The sequence below is a fragment of the Mixophyes fleayi genome, chromosome 2 (genome assembly GCF_038048845.1).
Source record: "Mixophyes fleayi isolate aMixFle1 chromosome 2, aMixFle1.hap1, whole genome shotgun sequence".
Taxonomy (NCBI): domain Eukaryota; kingdom Metazoa; phylum Chordata; class Amphibia; order Anura; family Limnodynastidae; genus Mixophyes; species Mixophyes fleayi.
In genome coordinates this window covers 126520598-126537470 of record NC_134403.1, presented here as the reverse complement: position 1 = coordinate 126537470, position 16873 = coordinate 126520598, and the positions used below count along the sequence as shown (strand labels likewise).

The following is a 16873-nucleotide window of genomic DNA, read 5'->3' as shown; positions in this document are numbered from 1 at the left end:
TCCTGTAACAATGGATCGTTTCTTTCCCACAGAGGGGAAGCCCATGCGAGAGCTTGTCCAGAAAACAATGAAATAAGATAGGCCACTCTGGAACGATGGGTAGAAAAATTTTGAGGTTGGAGCTCAAAATGAACTGAGCATTGAGTAAGAAAACCCCTACAAGTTTTGGGGTCCCCGTCGTATTTTGACGGAGTAGGCAGGTGAAGCGTGGAAGCTGTAAACACCTGGGATGGCACTGGGGAAACGGAGGAAGGCACAGGAGCATCAACAGTGGTTGTGGCATCTTGCACAGACGGTCTTTGGGAGGCTAACGCCTGGTAACACCGCAGTAAATGCCGTTGGCGAACTTCCTGTTGCTCAATACGGGTAACCAGATGCCGCAGCATCTCTTTGGCGGTAGGTTCCGTATCTGGGTCTGTCATGGCCTGATCTTACTGTCACGGGCACTAGGAGTCTTTACCCAGGGATCACCAGATGGTAGGCTTACCAGAGCAATGTAGATGGTAATAGGGTACTCTGGTAGCTGGGTGATCACGGAACATGAAATGATGGCCGATGAGATGCTCAGGAAAGTCTATGACTAGCAACACTGGTAATAATGAGGTAATGATACACAGGGAACTGTATGGACAAGGACACGTGAAGGTAGTCAGTGGTCTGCGATAGCAAGTTGTACCACTGCTATAGTGAGGAGGAATGTCCAACAGCAACAAGGAGGTGATGAGAGTCAGCGGTCTGCGGGTAGCAAGTTGTACCGCTGTCTGAGTGAAGGAATGGAATCCAAGTGGAGGTATCCAGGTAGTCAGTGGTCTGCGGTAGCAAGTTGTACCACTGCTATGTGAGAGGATAATGGAACAGGTGATACCGGAAACAGGGATCAGTGGTCTGACATCAGCAAGTTGTACCACTGAATATATATGTGAGGAGGTGCACGGGGGAAGACTGCAACACAGGATATACACAGGCACCTTATACACGATCCACAGTAATATGCACAATATAGGTATATATATATGTAAATGACTGATCAGGTCTGCAATCTAGAAAGTCTCTTGAAGTAGTCCAGCACAATGATAACACAGTCAATGATGGCAATAGACTCAGCGGATAGCAGACTCCAGAGAGAACCAAACACAGTCCAGCAAGATATGCAATACACAGCACAGTCAATGAGAAGTATGCATACCGTGGTTCAGCAGTAGCAGTCAGATGGGATTGCAGCGGTACCTGAGCGGCTGGAGGCCGACTGGATAGGAAGTCCCTGGATAGGAGAAGCAGCGGTCTAGCAGGTGCAGCGCACAGGTGAGTAGACCGACAGGGACACGAATCCACAGGAGTCAGCAACACGTGGAACTGGACTCATAGGAAACCCAGGAGAATGGAGATGATCCAGCAGAGGGTAGTAGAAGAGATACAAATCCAATGCTGACAGGAGGGTAGAGGCCAGTGGAACACGTGAAGGCGTGGAGAGTGGATCAGCAGGAGATGGACGATAGCGCTGACCACAGCGGCAGGACTCAGCGGCACACGGAGGTAACCAGTAGCAACCACAGGAACCAACAGCGATGGGAAACAGGAGTGCAGCGCAGGGCCGGAGCTGTAGATCACGAAGTGTAGCAGATGGTAATGAAAAGCGGCAGTCTCGAGGAAGTCACAGCAAAGATGAGATGAGAGTGTAGTGCACGGAGGCAGCGGATAGTAATCAGCTGGCAGTCACGATGTTGAACACAGGCGAGTTGCAAGCAGGAGACTGTAGTGCACAGAGGCAGCGGATAGTAGACAGCTGGCAGTCACGATGTTGAACACAGGCGAGTTGCAAGCAGGAGACTGTAGTGCACGGAGGCAGCGGATAGAAACCAGCAAACAGACTTGATGAGAAGCAGGTGAGTGAGGTAAAAGCAGGAGTGCACGGAGGCAGCGGGTAGCAATGAGTAAACAGTCACTTAGCTGTAAAATAACGATGAAGTGGTGTAGAAGACTGTAATGCGCAGAGGCAGCGGATAGGAATCAGCAAACAGTCATGATGATACAGTTGATGGTGGAAGTGGTAAGGAACCACAGTAGCAGAAGTGGTTAGGGAACCACAGGAATCAGCAGAGCTGAATACACGAGTAATACAGGAACACCTTCAGAGACTCATGAGGAATGAGACTCCAAGATCAGGCAACGTGGTAGTGACCACAGGTGCTTAATATAGGGAGGTTGCCTGATCTGCCAATTAAGTTAAAGGGGTATACACTGAAGTATAGAAAAGGGCTGCGCATGCGCAGACCCTCAGGATGGCGGACGACCACGGTTCCTAAATGTCCGGGAAGAGGCACTCACGGTCCGGTGAGTGACAGTACCAGTGGTTTAAGGAGAGAGACATGAAAGGTGTTATGGATCTTCAACGCTGGAGGAAGTAGGAGTCTAACCGTAACTGGATTAATGATTTGCGTAACTGAGAAAGGCCCAATAAAGCGAGGTGCCAGTTTCATGGAGTGAACCCGTAGTCTCAGATTCCTAGTGGACAACCAGACTTTGTCCCCAACCTGGAGGACTGGTACGACTCTTCTATGATTATCAGCGGAAGATTTATAATGACGTCCTGATTTGAGAAGGTTCTGCTTGGTGGAAACCCATAGTTTAGCCATATCTTGAGTCATAGCGTGGGCGGCAGGAACTGTGGGAGGTGGGGAAGAAAACGAGGGAAGAATGGGATGGGTCCCATATACAGTGAAGAATGGAGAATATCCAGAAGAAGAATGATTATGGTTGTTGTGGGCAAATTCGGCCCAAGGCAGCAGAAGACTCCAATTGGATTGGTTGTGTGAAGAAAAGCAACGAAGAAACAATTCTAAATCTTGATTTACTCGCTCCGTCTGGCCGTTGGTCTGTGGGTGATACCCAGAGGAGAATTTAAGACTGATACCTAAATCCTTGCAGAAGGCTCTCCAGAAGCAAGAAATAAACTGAACGCCACGGTCAGAGATTATTTCCAGAGGACAACCGTGGAGGCGGAAGATCTCTTTAATAAAGATTTGTGCTAGTTTAGTTGCAGTTGGAAGGCCCTTTAGTGGAACGAAATGGGCCATTTTAGAAAATCTGTCCACAGGGACCCAGATGGTGTTGTAGCCGTTGCTCGGCGGTAAATCGGTGATGAAATCCATTGAGATGCTAGACCAAGGGTGATCAGGAATTGGAAGAGGTTGTAACAGTCCTGCGGGAGGTTGCCTAGGTACTTTATTCTGAGCACAAGTAGTGCATGAGGCTACGAACTCCCGAATGTCAGTACGGATGGTGGGCCACCAGTACTGTCGAGAGAGCAATGAAAGAGTTTTCTCTGATCCGGCATGCCCAGCAAACTTAGAGGTATGTGCCCAATGGAGTGCCTTCAGGCGTAGGTGTGTTTCCAGAAAGGAGCAACCGACAGGAGGTGTCCGAGTGATCGCCACAATGCAAGAAGGTTCTAAGACCGGTGGGGGTTCTACCGAGTGTGGAGTATCAGAGATATCAAAGGAACGGGACAGAGCATCAGCCTTGGAATTTAGCGAACCAGCACGGTAGGTGAGTCTGAGATTAAACCGGGCAAAGAATGAGGACCATCTGGCTTGATGGGGATTCAGGCACCGAGCCTCCCGAAGGTAGATGAGATTTTTGTGATCTGTAAGTACAGTGACCGGGTAGAGAGCGCCCTCCAGGAGACGACGCCATTCTTCGAGTGCAGACTTTACGGCTAATAACTCTTTATCTCCGATGCCGTAATTAGACTCAGAGGGGGAAAACCTCCTAGAGAAGAAACCGCAGGGTATTAGTTTCTCAGAAATAGATTCTTGCGACAAGACTGCCCCGACACCAACAGAGGAAGCATCAACTTCGACTAGAAATGGTTTGTTCTGATCAGGTTGGGCAAGCACTGAAGCAGAAGAGAAAGCTTTCTTGAGGAGTTCAAAGGCGGTAATAGCTTCCGGAGACCAAACTTGAGGATTAGCTGTTTTTCTGGTCAAATGGGTGATGGGTGCAATGATGGAAGAAAAGTGAGGTATGAACTGCCGATAGTAGTTGGCGAATCCAATAAATCTCTGAATTGCCTTTAGTCCCAACGGTCTAGGCCATTCGAGGATAGCAGATAACTTCACAGGATCCATCTGCAGACCGACTCCAGATACAATGTAACCCAGGAAAGGGATCTGTGATACCTCAAAAACACACTTCTCGAGTTTGCAATATAACTTATTTGTTCTTAAACGGGATAGGACCTCTCTTGAATGAGCACGATGGGTGGCCAAATCTGAAGAGAAGATTAAAATGTCGTCTAGATAAGCTACTACAGAAACGTAGAGAAGGTCTTGAAAAATATCATTAATGAAAGACTGAAACACAGCAGGGGCGTTGCACAATCCAAAGGGCATCACTAGATATTCAAAGTGACCCTCTTTAGTGCAAAAGGCAGTCTTCCACTCGTCTCCAGAGCGTATACGAATGAGGTTATATGCTCCTCGCAGATCTAGTTTAGTAAAAATCTTAGATCCAGAGATCCTATCAAACAGTTCCGAGATGAGTGGCAACGGGTATCTGTTTTTAACAGTGATGGCATTCAATCGCCGGTAATCGATACAAGGCCCTAAAGACCCGTCTTTTTTTTTAACAAAGAAGAATCCCGCGCCTGCGGGATAGGTAGACTTCCTGATAAATCCACGCTGGAGATTCTCAGATATATAGGTAGACATAGCAGCATTCTCGGGAAGAGATAATGGATATATTCTGCCTTTGGGAAGCGGTTTATCAGGAAAAAGTTCAATGGAGCAATCCCAGGCCCGATGAGGAGGTAGGGTCTCGGCTGCGGTTTTGCAGAACACATCTCGGTAGGAGCTATATGAAGATGGTAATTCAGTCTGAGGAGATGTCCGTCGACAAGGAAGAGTGGAGTGGCCAGGTTTTAGACCGGACAGGCAGGACTTGAAACATTGTGGGCCCCAAGAGGTAACCATAGCACGATTCCAATCAAATTGGGGTGAGTGAAGCTTGAGCCAAGATAATCCTAGAATGACAGTGTTGACAGAACGAGGAAGAACCAAAAACTCGATGAGTTCAGAATGTAGCACCCCTACCGTCAGCCGAATAGGAGAACAGATGTGGGAAACCGACCCATTGGAGATCCGATTCCCATCCACCGCAGTGAGAAATAACGGCTGAGGCAATTTTAGTGTATTTAATTGGAGTTGCGATGCCAGAGTGGCAGAGATGAAATTTCCGGCAGAGTCGGAATCCACAAAGGCTAGGGTCTCAAAGGAGCCCACAGCTGTATCCAAGGAGATGGGCATGAGGCAATCTGTGCTAGCAATAGTGTAGGGAGTAGTAACTCCAACTCCTAATTCCTGCCACCGACTAGGAGGGGGCGTTTCCCGGTCTTTTAGTACAAGAGGATATGGTATGACCAGGATCCCCGCAATATAGGCACAGATTTGGTTTGAAACGTCGCTGACGTTCCTCAGCAGAAAGCCGAGATCGGCCAATCTGCATCGGTTCCTCCTGATGTATCGGATTTTGGAACATGGGAGCAAGGCGAGTAGTGGTCCGTCTGGATGCAGAACGTTCCTGTGTACGTTCTCGGAAGCGTAGATCAATGCGGTTGCATAGGGTGATTAATGAATCCAGATCAGTAGGAAGCTCCCGAGATGTTAACTCGTCCTTAACTCAATCTGACAGCCCTTGCCAGAATGCCGCTACTAAGGCTTCGTTGTTCCAACTGAGTTCAGAGGACAAGGTGCGGAACTGTATGGCAAACTGACCGACTGTCATGGATCCTTGGCGGAGGTTAAGGAGACTGGAGACAGCTGAGGATATGCGACCTGGCTCATCGAAGACCTTACGGAAAGTCTCAATAAAGGTAGAGGCGTTAGAAAGCATTGCGTCATTTCGCTCCCACAAGGGGGAAGCCCAGGCGAGTGCCTGTCCGGATAATAGAGAAATGATGAAGGCCACTTTGATGCGTTCTGAGGGGAATGAAGCTGGATTACACTCGAAGTGTATAAGACACTGATTCAGAAATCCTCTGCATCTCTTAGGCTCTCCGTCAAACTTTTCCGGCGGGGAAAGTCTCAAAACAGCAGTGGATGCCACGGCAGGAGAGGAGGAGGTCGCTGCAGCCGCCGAGGTAGTCACGGGAACATTCTGAGCTGCGGTCACAGAGGTCTGGAGGGTCTCGAGACGTGCGGCGACTCCTTGAATGCAATGAAGCAACTGCGCTTGCTCAGCCTCCTGTTTTTCAACTCTATGAGCCAAATGGAGTAGAAGGTCACGTGCTGAAGGTTCATTAGACGACTCGGTTGACATGGCCAGAGCAAACTGTCACAGAGGTGACTTTAGTACCTGCAAGTATTGGCACAGCTACACAAGGAGGCGCGGAGTCTAACACGCCGCCGGTATTCACCAGGGACCCCCGCAAGGAAGTTTGGACTTCGCAGCGAGCGATGTTCAGGTCGCGGCCCTCCCAGATAGCTACTTGCGAGGTAAGGGGCAAATCCGTAGTCGTACAGGCCGAGTCAGAACCAAGCAGGCAGATAAGGTACAGAATCAGGAGGCAGAGAATCGTCAGCAGGCCAAGGTCAAACCGAAGTAACAAGACAGGACACAGGGAGAATCCAAAGGCGAGGTCAGGAAGCCGGGTCAGTAACAGGAATCAACAGGTAGGATATAATGAAGATATCGCTGGAACGCTGGAGGCTGGATAACTAGTTGCTCTGGCATCCTAGTGATGTCAGAGCAGGATATATATAGGAAGTCCTAAAGCCTCATTGGTGGGCAGAGATTCGGCGGTCTGACCGCCGACAGGAAGCTAGCAGCGCGTCCCGTTGTTATGGCGACGGGCGCGCATGCGCACCACGCCGACCGGAAGACGCGTCTCCGTTGCCTAGCAACGGGATGCTCAGGGAGGGAGAGACAGACGTCCGTCCCGGCTTAGCGTGGACGGCGTCTGACACCCGGGGAGTGGAGTGTGACAACGCTCTGCAGATTATTGCTACCTGTTCTCTGAAGTCTTCAGCACATCTACCCACAGATCACCGCTACCAGTCTCCAGTATAACCTGCATGCTCGCCTGCTGTTCCTTACTTTCAGTACATTGGCCTTACTGTTGCCCTGGGAAACTGCCTCTTAGGGGCGTATTCAATTGTTCCTCCGGCTGCCGGAAAAACGAGCGCGTTAAAACTATTACCATTTATACGGTAATATTGCGCGTAAAAACCGTTAATACGGTAGTTTACTCGCTGAATTTCATTTGCACTGCGAGATGAAATTCAGCGAGTAATTAGCCTATTAACGGTAATAGTTAGAGCGCTTGTTTTTCCTGCGGCCGGAGGAACAATTGAATACGCCCCTATGTCTCTCAGTCATTAAGCTACTTCTTATCCGTGGCATCTTCAGTTATTATCTTAGTTCTCAATACAGCCTCGCTCCTCACCCCCTAAGAGGGCCGTGGCCTGCGGTCTGGGAGCAGTTAACTCCAAACTCCTTTGCAGGAGTCCCAGGCGAACACCTCCCTCACCGTTAGACTCCGCGCCTCTCAGGAGGTAACATCATGTGAGCCGGTTGTAAGTGCAGTCCTCTGACCTAAACTCAGTGACAGGAGTACAAGGGAGAGACCAACCTTAAATTGTAAACATATTGTAACAATTGAGAAAGATAAAAACCTTTTTTTATGATAAACATTTAAACCAATAACAAACATAAGCCTGTTGTATTATAAGGTTTGTGTGGGTTCGTTTAGGCTAAAGGGGTCGGAAAACCGTATTAAGGTCAGGTGACGTTAAACCCTCTCCATCAGTTATATAGTCATGCCAAGTAGACCATTTATTAATAGGATAGAGGATTGGGGTGTACCTAAGGTTTCCATATGAAAAATAAACTACCTTTCAGGCCCTGCTCCTGCTAGTGACTGTAGCCAAGATCAGTAAAAGCTCCGTCGGCCCTCTAGGCACCAGCCCTCCCCCTCCCTCTGGATGATAAGCCCCTACATCACCCTCCCTACACACGCAGCCTCCCCCAGCCCTCCTGCTTATTACCTTAGCAGGTGATAGAAAGGGCGCATCTTCTGCTCCTTTCAGACTGGGGATGTGGCACTTGGACAGTGAAATCATAGCCCAGCATGGCAGCTTCACTGGCTTCAGGAAACCTGTAGCAGTTTGTTTATTTTCTCTGTAAATACAAAGGAAAAGACAAAAAACTCTAAACAAAAAGGTGCTTGGTTAAAAAGTTATACCTCAGCAGCTGTCAAAGAAGCTTGAATCCTCCTCAACACTACAAAGACAATAAGAACATATAAATATAAACAATTCTAATAGCCGGTGAGAAAATATATGTATAAAAGAGGCTGTATACCGGTTAATATATCTACAACATATACATACAATATCAAACAATGACCAAATAAAAATTCTATATTTTTGGAATTTTTAGTTGAGATTGTGTGTAAATGGGAAAAAAAAAATCACACTAAACACTCTTTCCAAAGACACTAATAAACATCAGTAGCTTTATAGGCAAATTCATTGAAGAACAGCTGTCCCAGCATAGATACGTGGAATTCACAGTGTTGGTAGCAAATGCTATAGTCACATTTTCCATATAAAATGTAAATTAATTAAATAAAACTGCTCCTCATCTGTTGTTTTTACCTTTAAAAATCAAACTCTCCTACATTAATTCAATTGGAAATGTCAATTAAGTAATGCAAAAAGACAGCTGCAACTTGATATAATATAGCCGCACTACTAATTAAGTACTGTACTATGAGCTGAAGGGGTCTGTGTGCAATCAGCCAATCAGAACCGGCTAGATAGTGCTGCTGAATGTCATCATCATAACTGCGTATTGTTGCACCAGACCTCCAGTACTTACAAAAGATATGCCTTCTACATGGCCTGTCTAGGGATGTGTCAATGAGTAATTATGTCACAATTCTGTGTACTGTACTCAATCCATGCTTACCTGCCCTTGTCTGCCCCCTCTGGCATATGTACAACTCTAAATGAGCCATTGAATGTTTAGGTAAAAAAAAGGGGCAACTTTAACAAACAGAGAACGCCCTTTATCTGGTGAATATTGTACTTTTCTCCAGATTTAGAGCTTCTTCCTACCTACCAAGGACCCCGGGCCAGTGAAGGCTATCTCTGGGTATCACCAGCAATAGACTTCACAGGTGGCCTTAAGCAAATCTTCCCCATGCAAAGCATGTGGAAGCCTATATACCATGGACAGTGGCGATACATTTTAAACTTTATTCATTTCATCTGCTTCCAGTTCTACTGCACACTGTGAACTGGCATTTCCGGGCCATGGCTGCACAAAAGCACTCTGTACTGATTTGTGGAGTGGTAAGTGTACTCTTACCGCTGTCGGTCATAATCGCTGGGGAGCTGAGCATCGCACAGGTGACTCGGGGGCCTTTGAAAGAAGATTTTCTATTGTAGCAATAAGCAGTGATAGGAAATATTCCATATTGTCAGGTCTTGACAAATAAACTCTTTATTTATTCTGCTATTCATAGTTTGTATTGGACTAGTATGTGATACACCACAAATGCAGCATTGTTTTATTGAATTTGCTAACATCTAAATTGTGTAATGTAAGGTTCTGCTTAACACAAGTGTTAGAAACATAATTGTGCAACCAGAGTGGAGGAATTAGGGTGAAGTCATGGTGTTATTAGTATAGTACAGAGTAGGCATACCCATGTACCTATTTGGGGAGCAGTACAGTGGTTCAATTTCCATTTGCAGAGCCCTATTATTGTAATGAGGTAAGGGGAAGTGAGGGCATATTTTGGGAGTGTTCCTTGCCATATCAAGGGGTGCACCACTGTTGGTACTTCAGACATAAACTTAAGCACATAAAAGTGTTACATTAGAGCATGTAATGAGGGAAAATGTGATGTAGAATCATAACAGGGTAAGAAGGGAAAGATAGTTTTACCTATAAAACAGATGCAATTAGGTGCTTTTGCTAGTTTTCTATCTTATATGAGAGTGGACACTTTATATCAAAAGGACCAAGCTATCCACAAACAGCTGTACACTCATCACCAGTGTTTTAATTTTATTTTTCTCAGTAGCACTTATTTGTGTTAATTACTACCCCTTCTAAGCTCTAAATCCAGCTTTTTTTCAACACAGTAATCTAGAAAATTCACCTTATTGCATGCCTTGTAAAGGTAAAACTATCACTTCCCAACTCTGTATGACATAACATTTTCACAACTTACATGTTTTAATTTAACAGCTATATGTGACAGTCACAGAATTCATATCTGTAAGTACGGTTGGAGCACCAACTATCCAAAACAGAAGCAATAAGTGTATTAGCTAAAATAAATAATGAGCCCAGAGAGTATAGACTAGTTTAGCTCATAGCTGGTGGTTTTCATGTCTCAGTCTTTAATAAAATATTTCTTACACACTTGCAGCATATAATAAAGGCCCACTGATGTCTCCTCACTCTCATGATCAGTGTTAGGGGTAATGGTGAACAACAGAAAGCTCATTTTGGTGAAATGGTGGCACTAAAGTGGTAGTAGGGTGGACTTATGTGATAGTTCCACTTCTGCACAGTGTGTCTCTCCAGATTTCCACACCTCTCTGCACACCTAGGCACTCTTTATGTTGTAGAAGCATCTCTCACATGCTCTTACACTATATGATCATACACTATAAGTAAATTCAGTGTTACACTTTCCTCCTGGGTGCATACATTGGTCATTTGAAGGTCACATTCCTACGAAGAGCATGGAAGCAAAATAATAAAAAATATACAGTTATTTAAATCAGCGTTGAAGAATCTGTTATTTTGGTAATTTATTAAGGTCTAATTGACACAATACAATGACCTGGAAAAATGCAAAAAAATGTAAAATAGTTACCAATTGTGTTGATGCTCTGGAGGGACAATGTGACAGCCCATTTGTTATAGCTGTTGTAGCGAGGAAACCTCCATGACCAGCAGAGGTACAGTGTCTGGAAGGGACAGAACAAGGACATTTCTTTGGTCCTTAGTAGTGTTCCGTCATTGTATAATATTACATTGAAAGTCAGTTTATCAATACAAGGTTCTTTTAAGATATTACTTTATCTTACTGCATACTTAAGAGAAAAGATTCCCACTACTCTTATTATACAGATGATACACTGTATATATTTCATGTATGTGTGAAGCCCTCTTAAAGAGGAATGTCTTTAGATGTTGTGGGCACACATTACCAGGTAGGTGCACCAACATTTTTGGTAGTCTAAATGTGTTGGCAGAATAAGATGATGCCAACCTATAGTCAGGCCCGGCACTCCCATTAGGCAAGGTTAGGCACTTGCCTAGGGCGCCGGGCTCTGGAGGGCGCCACAGAATACTAAATTACTTTAAAACTGTGCGGCGACCGCTGACCATACCTGTCACGGCCGCCGCACAGCATTCAGATGCACGGGGAGGGGGGAAGAGGCTATTTTGTCACCACCGCCGCCTCTCTGCTCCGTCTCCTCCCCGCCGCTTTTTTAAAAATGCCTAGGGCGCCGTTGACCCTAGCACCCGCCCTGCCTATAGTATGACACTGTAAAGTATTTACATTACCTGAAATACAGGCTTACCCATGTGCTGCCCAGACAGTAAAACTCAATTGTAGAAATAGCAGCATCACTGGGTCTTTTATGGTTTTGGTTTAAGCATTCTGGGAAGAGTGAGATCAGATCTCACACTCTTTTTCTCCATCTTATGATCTCAGGATAACAGACACTGCTGCCGGGGTTCTGTGAAGTAACGCCACAAGCCAATTTGCTCAGAAATTCATAGACTATTTTTATTAGCCGTCTCTTTAATTTATGATTTTCTTCAAGACCAATCACCATCTGACGCTCTAGGGTTGGTGACAAGTCAAACTGTGGTATGTGTCACAACTAAACCAGTAAAGTGGATGGCACATACATTTCTTGCCTTTTGTGTGTATTACTCCACACAAGTTTCCACTGACCGATGACTTACATTTTATGGCTTAAACATACCCTCCTACAACTTGCAATTATCAGCACGTTACCAATAATACAACATGTAAACTGGCAAATGATTTGTTTTAATCTTAAAACATACAGATGTTCAACATGTGAATCTATTTATTTTTATTTGTTCTGTATTAAATTTAGTAAATGTACAAAACACCAGGGTGTGATGTATTTCTCACAGAGCTAAATATTGTTTTATAGAACACATATTACCCATTGTTCATAATTTTAATTTATTTATTTATAAAATGTATTTATAAAATGTTTTGCCAGGAAGAAAAAAAATTTAGAGTAATTTCTTGTTTTTAATAGTATTGTACTTACTTAGTTCTGTTCAATGTAATATTTCACATTAGGAAATAAATGATCTTATTCAGTAACAAAAAAGTCCACGCTTATTATCACAGCGAGATAAAACCCTCCCTATTGTCCCCAAGTGACGTCAGACCTTCCTCTCAGTTCCAATGCCAGGGGCGCTACAAGGATCCCTCTGGTACAGTTTCAAAGCACAATCACATTCTGCTCTCCCAATGTGTCAAGGACATAACCTTGCTTTATACCAGAAGTGTCCGCACAGTGCAGGGGCATTGGAACAGAGCAGAGCACTTGGTGTTGGCTGAGATGGAATTAATAACTATAATTAAGCAAATTGCTTTGACCATGCTTACATATGATTGGTTATATAATTATAAACGACTAATTATCATGTATATTTTAAAGGCCAGTGTGCCAAAAAAAATCACCGGGTCCCAGATTTTGTTTTATTTAACCACAATGACTGGATATATGTCATTGCAGTTGAACTTTATGTACATAAGTGAGGAAAAATAAGCAAATTGTGTTTCAGAATATTTGGTATTGACTATTTGCCTGACATTACCTTTTTTTATTCTCTTGCAAGCACAACATTATGCGAATATGTGATGTCCTTCAGTTATGGCTAGTCTGGTTGTACACAAATTGTTCCTTTGACATTTGGATGTGCATGGCAAGAACCATGGACAGAGAAAAATGCATGTCTGCAGCACATTTTTATATCTGGCAAAGAGCGTACATAGGTGCATGCCGACATTCCGGTTCTTGGTGCCTACAAGGCCCTTTGCAAGGTTACAGGTGGAGCTTGAAATTACCATTGCCGAAAGAGTTCAAGCAGTACTTCAATGTCCAGCATACTACTGCTTTAGGAGTGCCAGCTTTCCTTTCTTCCTCCTTAAATACTGCTTGTTCAAGCTTCATTAATCATGAGAGTGAGAGAACATTGGCACTGCCTCTATTCCATGTGCCAAGGTCAGATCTCCACCAACTCATTGAACGTGTAAAAAGAACTCTTGCTGGGAGGAAAGTACTCTGTGGTCATCTATTAATTAGGGAACACTCCTGTGAACTTGCCTTCTCCACCCAGTAGCATTTCAATATATTACCTTATGTGAGTACAATGACCCGCGATTTACTGTACCTCATAGCCTTCAGCACACTTGCTAAGTTTATTGACTTTTATGCTAGAATAGGTGTACCCTACACCATACCATGTTAGATATATGCTGTGTATACTTTTTGCTATACATGATGCTCTAAGCATATTTGTTGCTGTAATGTCTTTGCTAATTTACACCTTCAGCTACAAATTGCTTGAAGTGTCATACTGATTAAATAGGAGCTCACTGTGACAAAAGTAATGTTGGCAGGTCTGGTGTTGGAAAAGATGTTTGTAATTGTACGTTGTTATGTTGTGATAGAGGTTGTTGGTTTAGGACCTAGTGCAATGTGGAGAGATGAGGAGTAAGGAAGGATATGTCTGTTTTGAAGTTGATGTTTTGTTCTTTGTAGAGTTTCCTATATATCTGTATTTAATTCTCCAAATGAGTACAATTTGACAGAATGTACAACTGATAAGTCTCATCAGCTATGTAGTGAAGGACAAAGAAAAAATAGAAGACTGCGATAGAAACCTGAATAGAACAGCAACAATCGTAAAATAAAATAAATCATTTCACCGCCTCGGCACTTATACAGGTGTGTTATATACGATATGTAGGGAAGGAGTTAACATGATGAATAACAACATAATAAAAGAGTATAGACTTATTATGCACAGAAATGTATAGGAGAGAGGATGTCATAAAATAAAAAATGGCATGCTACAGTCATAGACTTCTATAGTTTCCATAATATAATGGTGTAAAGTCAAATAATGTGTCATTTTATTTTTCAAAGAATAAATGTATTTTCTCTTGTGTGGCAGTAAATGATCTTATAGTAATGTGTGTGTGTGTCCTATTTCAGGGAAATGTGAATGTGGCCACTGTACCTGTTTCCCGCCTGGAGATAACAGAGTGTATGGAAGACACTGTGAGTGTGATGATCGGCAGTGTGAAGATCTAGAAGGCAAGATTTGTGGAGGTAAGCGTTCTCTGCCTGTAAGATACGCATTTCCTTTATGTTCATTTACATGTAAATAGGGGTATTTACAGTACTAACAACATGCAAATGTGTAGTAACCCAACCAATGGGATCTTGGCATTCATGGATATAGTGCAAGTTAGAGAGCTGCTGCCCTATTGGTTACTTTATGATTTTGTATTTGCACTTTTGTAGTTAATAATCCTGACAGAAAACTATAAGCAAAATGGTCAAAAATCATCACTTTAATCTGGTGTAAATGGACAAAAAAAGATGAAGACATTATGGGGCATATTCAATTAGCTTTTGGTTTTGCGGTAACGCGCCGGAACAGCCGCAAAACGTAATACACGGTACTGCAATAACGTGGATTTTCGTTCGCAGCCCATAGGGTTGCGAACGAAAATCCGCGTTAATGCGGTACCGTAATACCCGCAAGAACGCGCACTTTTCGCGGCAACGCGCGTTACCGCGAATCAAAAAGCTAATTGAATATGCCCCTATGTGTCTTGTTTGACACAAGATATTATATTTCAAATAACATAATCAATGTTCTTCTATGAACTAGTGCCATTATCTGGTCTAAGATGTCACTGGTTGCCAGAAAAGTGATATCTGTATTCTGACAAATATAGACTCATTTTGCTACCTCCTCTCTTGTTAATGGGAGGTAGACTTTAATAGTTTGCCATAAACATCTTCTCTTTTTATTGGGTTATTTTGCAGTTCAGGGTTCATGATATTTGTAGATATTCATGAAAATGTTTAGTCAGTAACTGAAAGCTCCCCGAGTAGCAGGATACTTACTAAACAGGAAAAAAAAAATGCAATTTTTTTTCTTATAAATTAAAAATAAAAAACAAATTAAGTTAAATCATCATTAAAATGGAACAGAACTCCTAAAATAATTACTGTGGACCTGATTCATTAAAGAGCATAAATATTGATACTTTGCGTATATAGCATACAATTACTCTGTGCCTACCCAGAACTGGACCATATACCACAGAATGCAGCAGCTTTCAATTCAAAAGACACTTAAGACAGCTTATGATTTCATGGGCAGAATGGGGAGGGAATTGGACGTATACATGTAGACAATGTACAGTAAGAAGGCGCCAAGCTAGAGCGCAAGCAGCAGAGTCCAATTCAAGCTTTTGGCATCTCTAAGGTACATGAGTTTCTATCCAGAGCCGGATTTAGACCTCATAGGGCCCTAGGCAGGATACTGTTTTTGGGCCCCCTCCCTGAAACAATCCATAGCACTATATTTTTGCAGCCTACCATATACCCCTATAGTTACGTAGAAGTGAAAGCATGTGCCGCCGCATGCCTACCATATACCCCTATAGTTAAGTAGATATGAAAGCATGTGCCGCCACTCAGCGGCGGCACGTCGCCAAAGGAGGTGAGGGCGTGGCTTGTATCTTTGGGGGCGTACCTAACATGTGAAAAGAGCAAGGCCACCCTGCTGCAGAAAAAGGCACCCCTAAATAATTACCAAGCAGTCCCGTTTTTTTAAGTAGTTGGGTCAAAACAACTTAATAAATATTGAAGTCAGGGCAGAAATACTTACTTAAGTGGTTTGCCAAAATAATACGCATAAATCCAAGTATGTGCTCTTGTCACTTTTTTCCCTCTATCATCACACTGTGCCCCTTCATTGTCACTTTTGCCACTTCACAATATCACATGTGCCCTTTCACCATCACCTCTGTGCCCTTCACCATCACCACCTCTGTGCCAATCACCATCACCACCTCTGTGCCTCTTCACCATCACCACCTCTGTGCCCATCACCATCACCACCTCTGTGCCCATCACCACCTCTGTGCCTCTTCACCATCACCACCTCTGTGGCCTTCACCATCACCACCTCTGTGCCAATCACCATCACCACTTCTGTGCCAATCACCATCACCAATTCTGTGCCCCTTCACCATCACCACCTCTGTGCCCTTCATCATCACCACCTCTGTGCCCTTCACCATCACCACCTCTGTGCCTCTTCACCATCACCACCTCTGTGCCCTTCACCATCACCACCTCTGTGCCAATCACCATCACCACCTCTGTGCCCTTCACCATCACCACCTCTGTGCCTATCACCATCTCTGTGCCCATCACCATCACCACCTCTGTGCCCATCACCACCTCTGTGCCTCTTCACCATCACCACCTCTGTGCCCTTCACCATCACCACCTCTGTGCCAATCACCATCACCACCTCTGTGCCCTTCATCATCACCACCTCTGTGCCCTTCACCATCACCACCTCTGTGCCAATCACTATCACCAATTCTGTGCCCCTTCACCATCACCACCTCAGTGCCCATCACCACTTCTGTGCCAATCACCATCACCACCTCAGTGCCCATCACCACCTCTGTGTCCCTTCACCATCACCACCTCTGTGCCCTTCACCATCACCACTTCTGTGCCCCTTCACCATCACC

General features: G+C 44.3%; 1 protein-coding gene across 1 annotated transcript in view; it reads left to right on the top strand.

The window, feature by feature from the left end:
• The window catches only part of ITGBL1 (integrin subunit beta like 1), a 257791-nt gene that overhangs the window by 209612 nt on the left and 31306 nt on the right, over positions 1-16873 (top strand). Inside the window, exon 8 of the mRNA XM_075199951.1 lies at positions 14301-14417. Within this exon, the coding sequence (XP_075056052.1) occupies positions 14301-14417 (117 nt within the window). The remainder of the gene's footprint in view (positions 1-14300; positions 14418-16873) is intronic.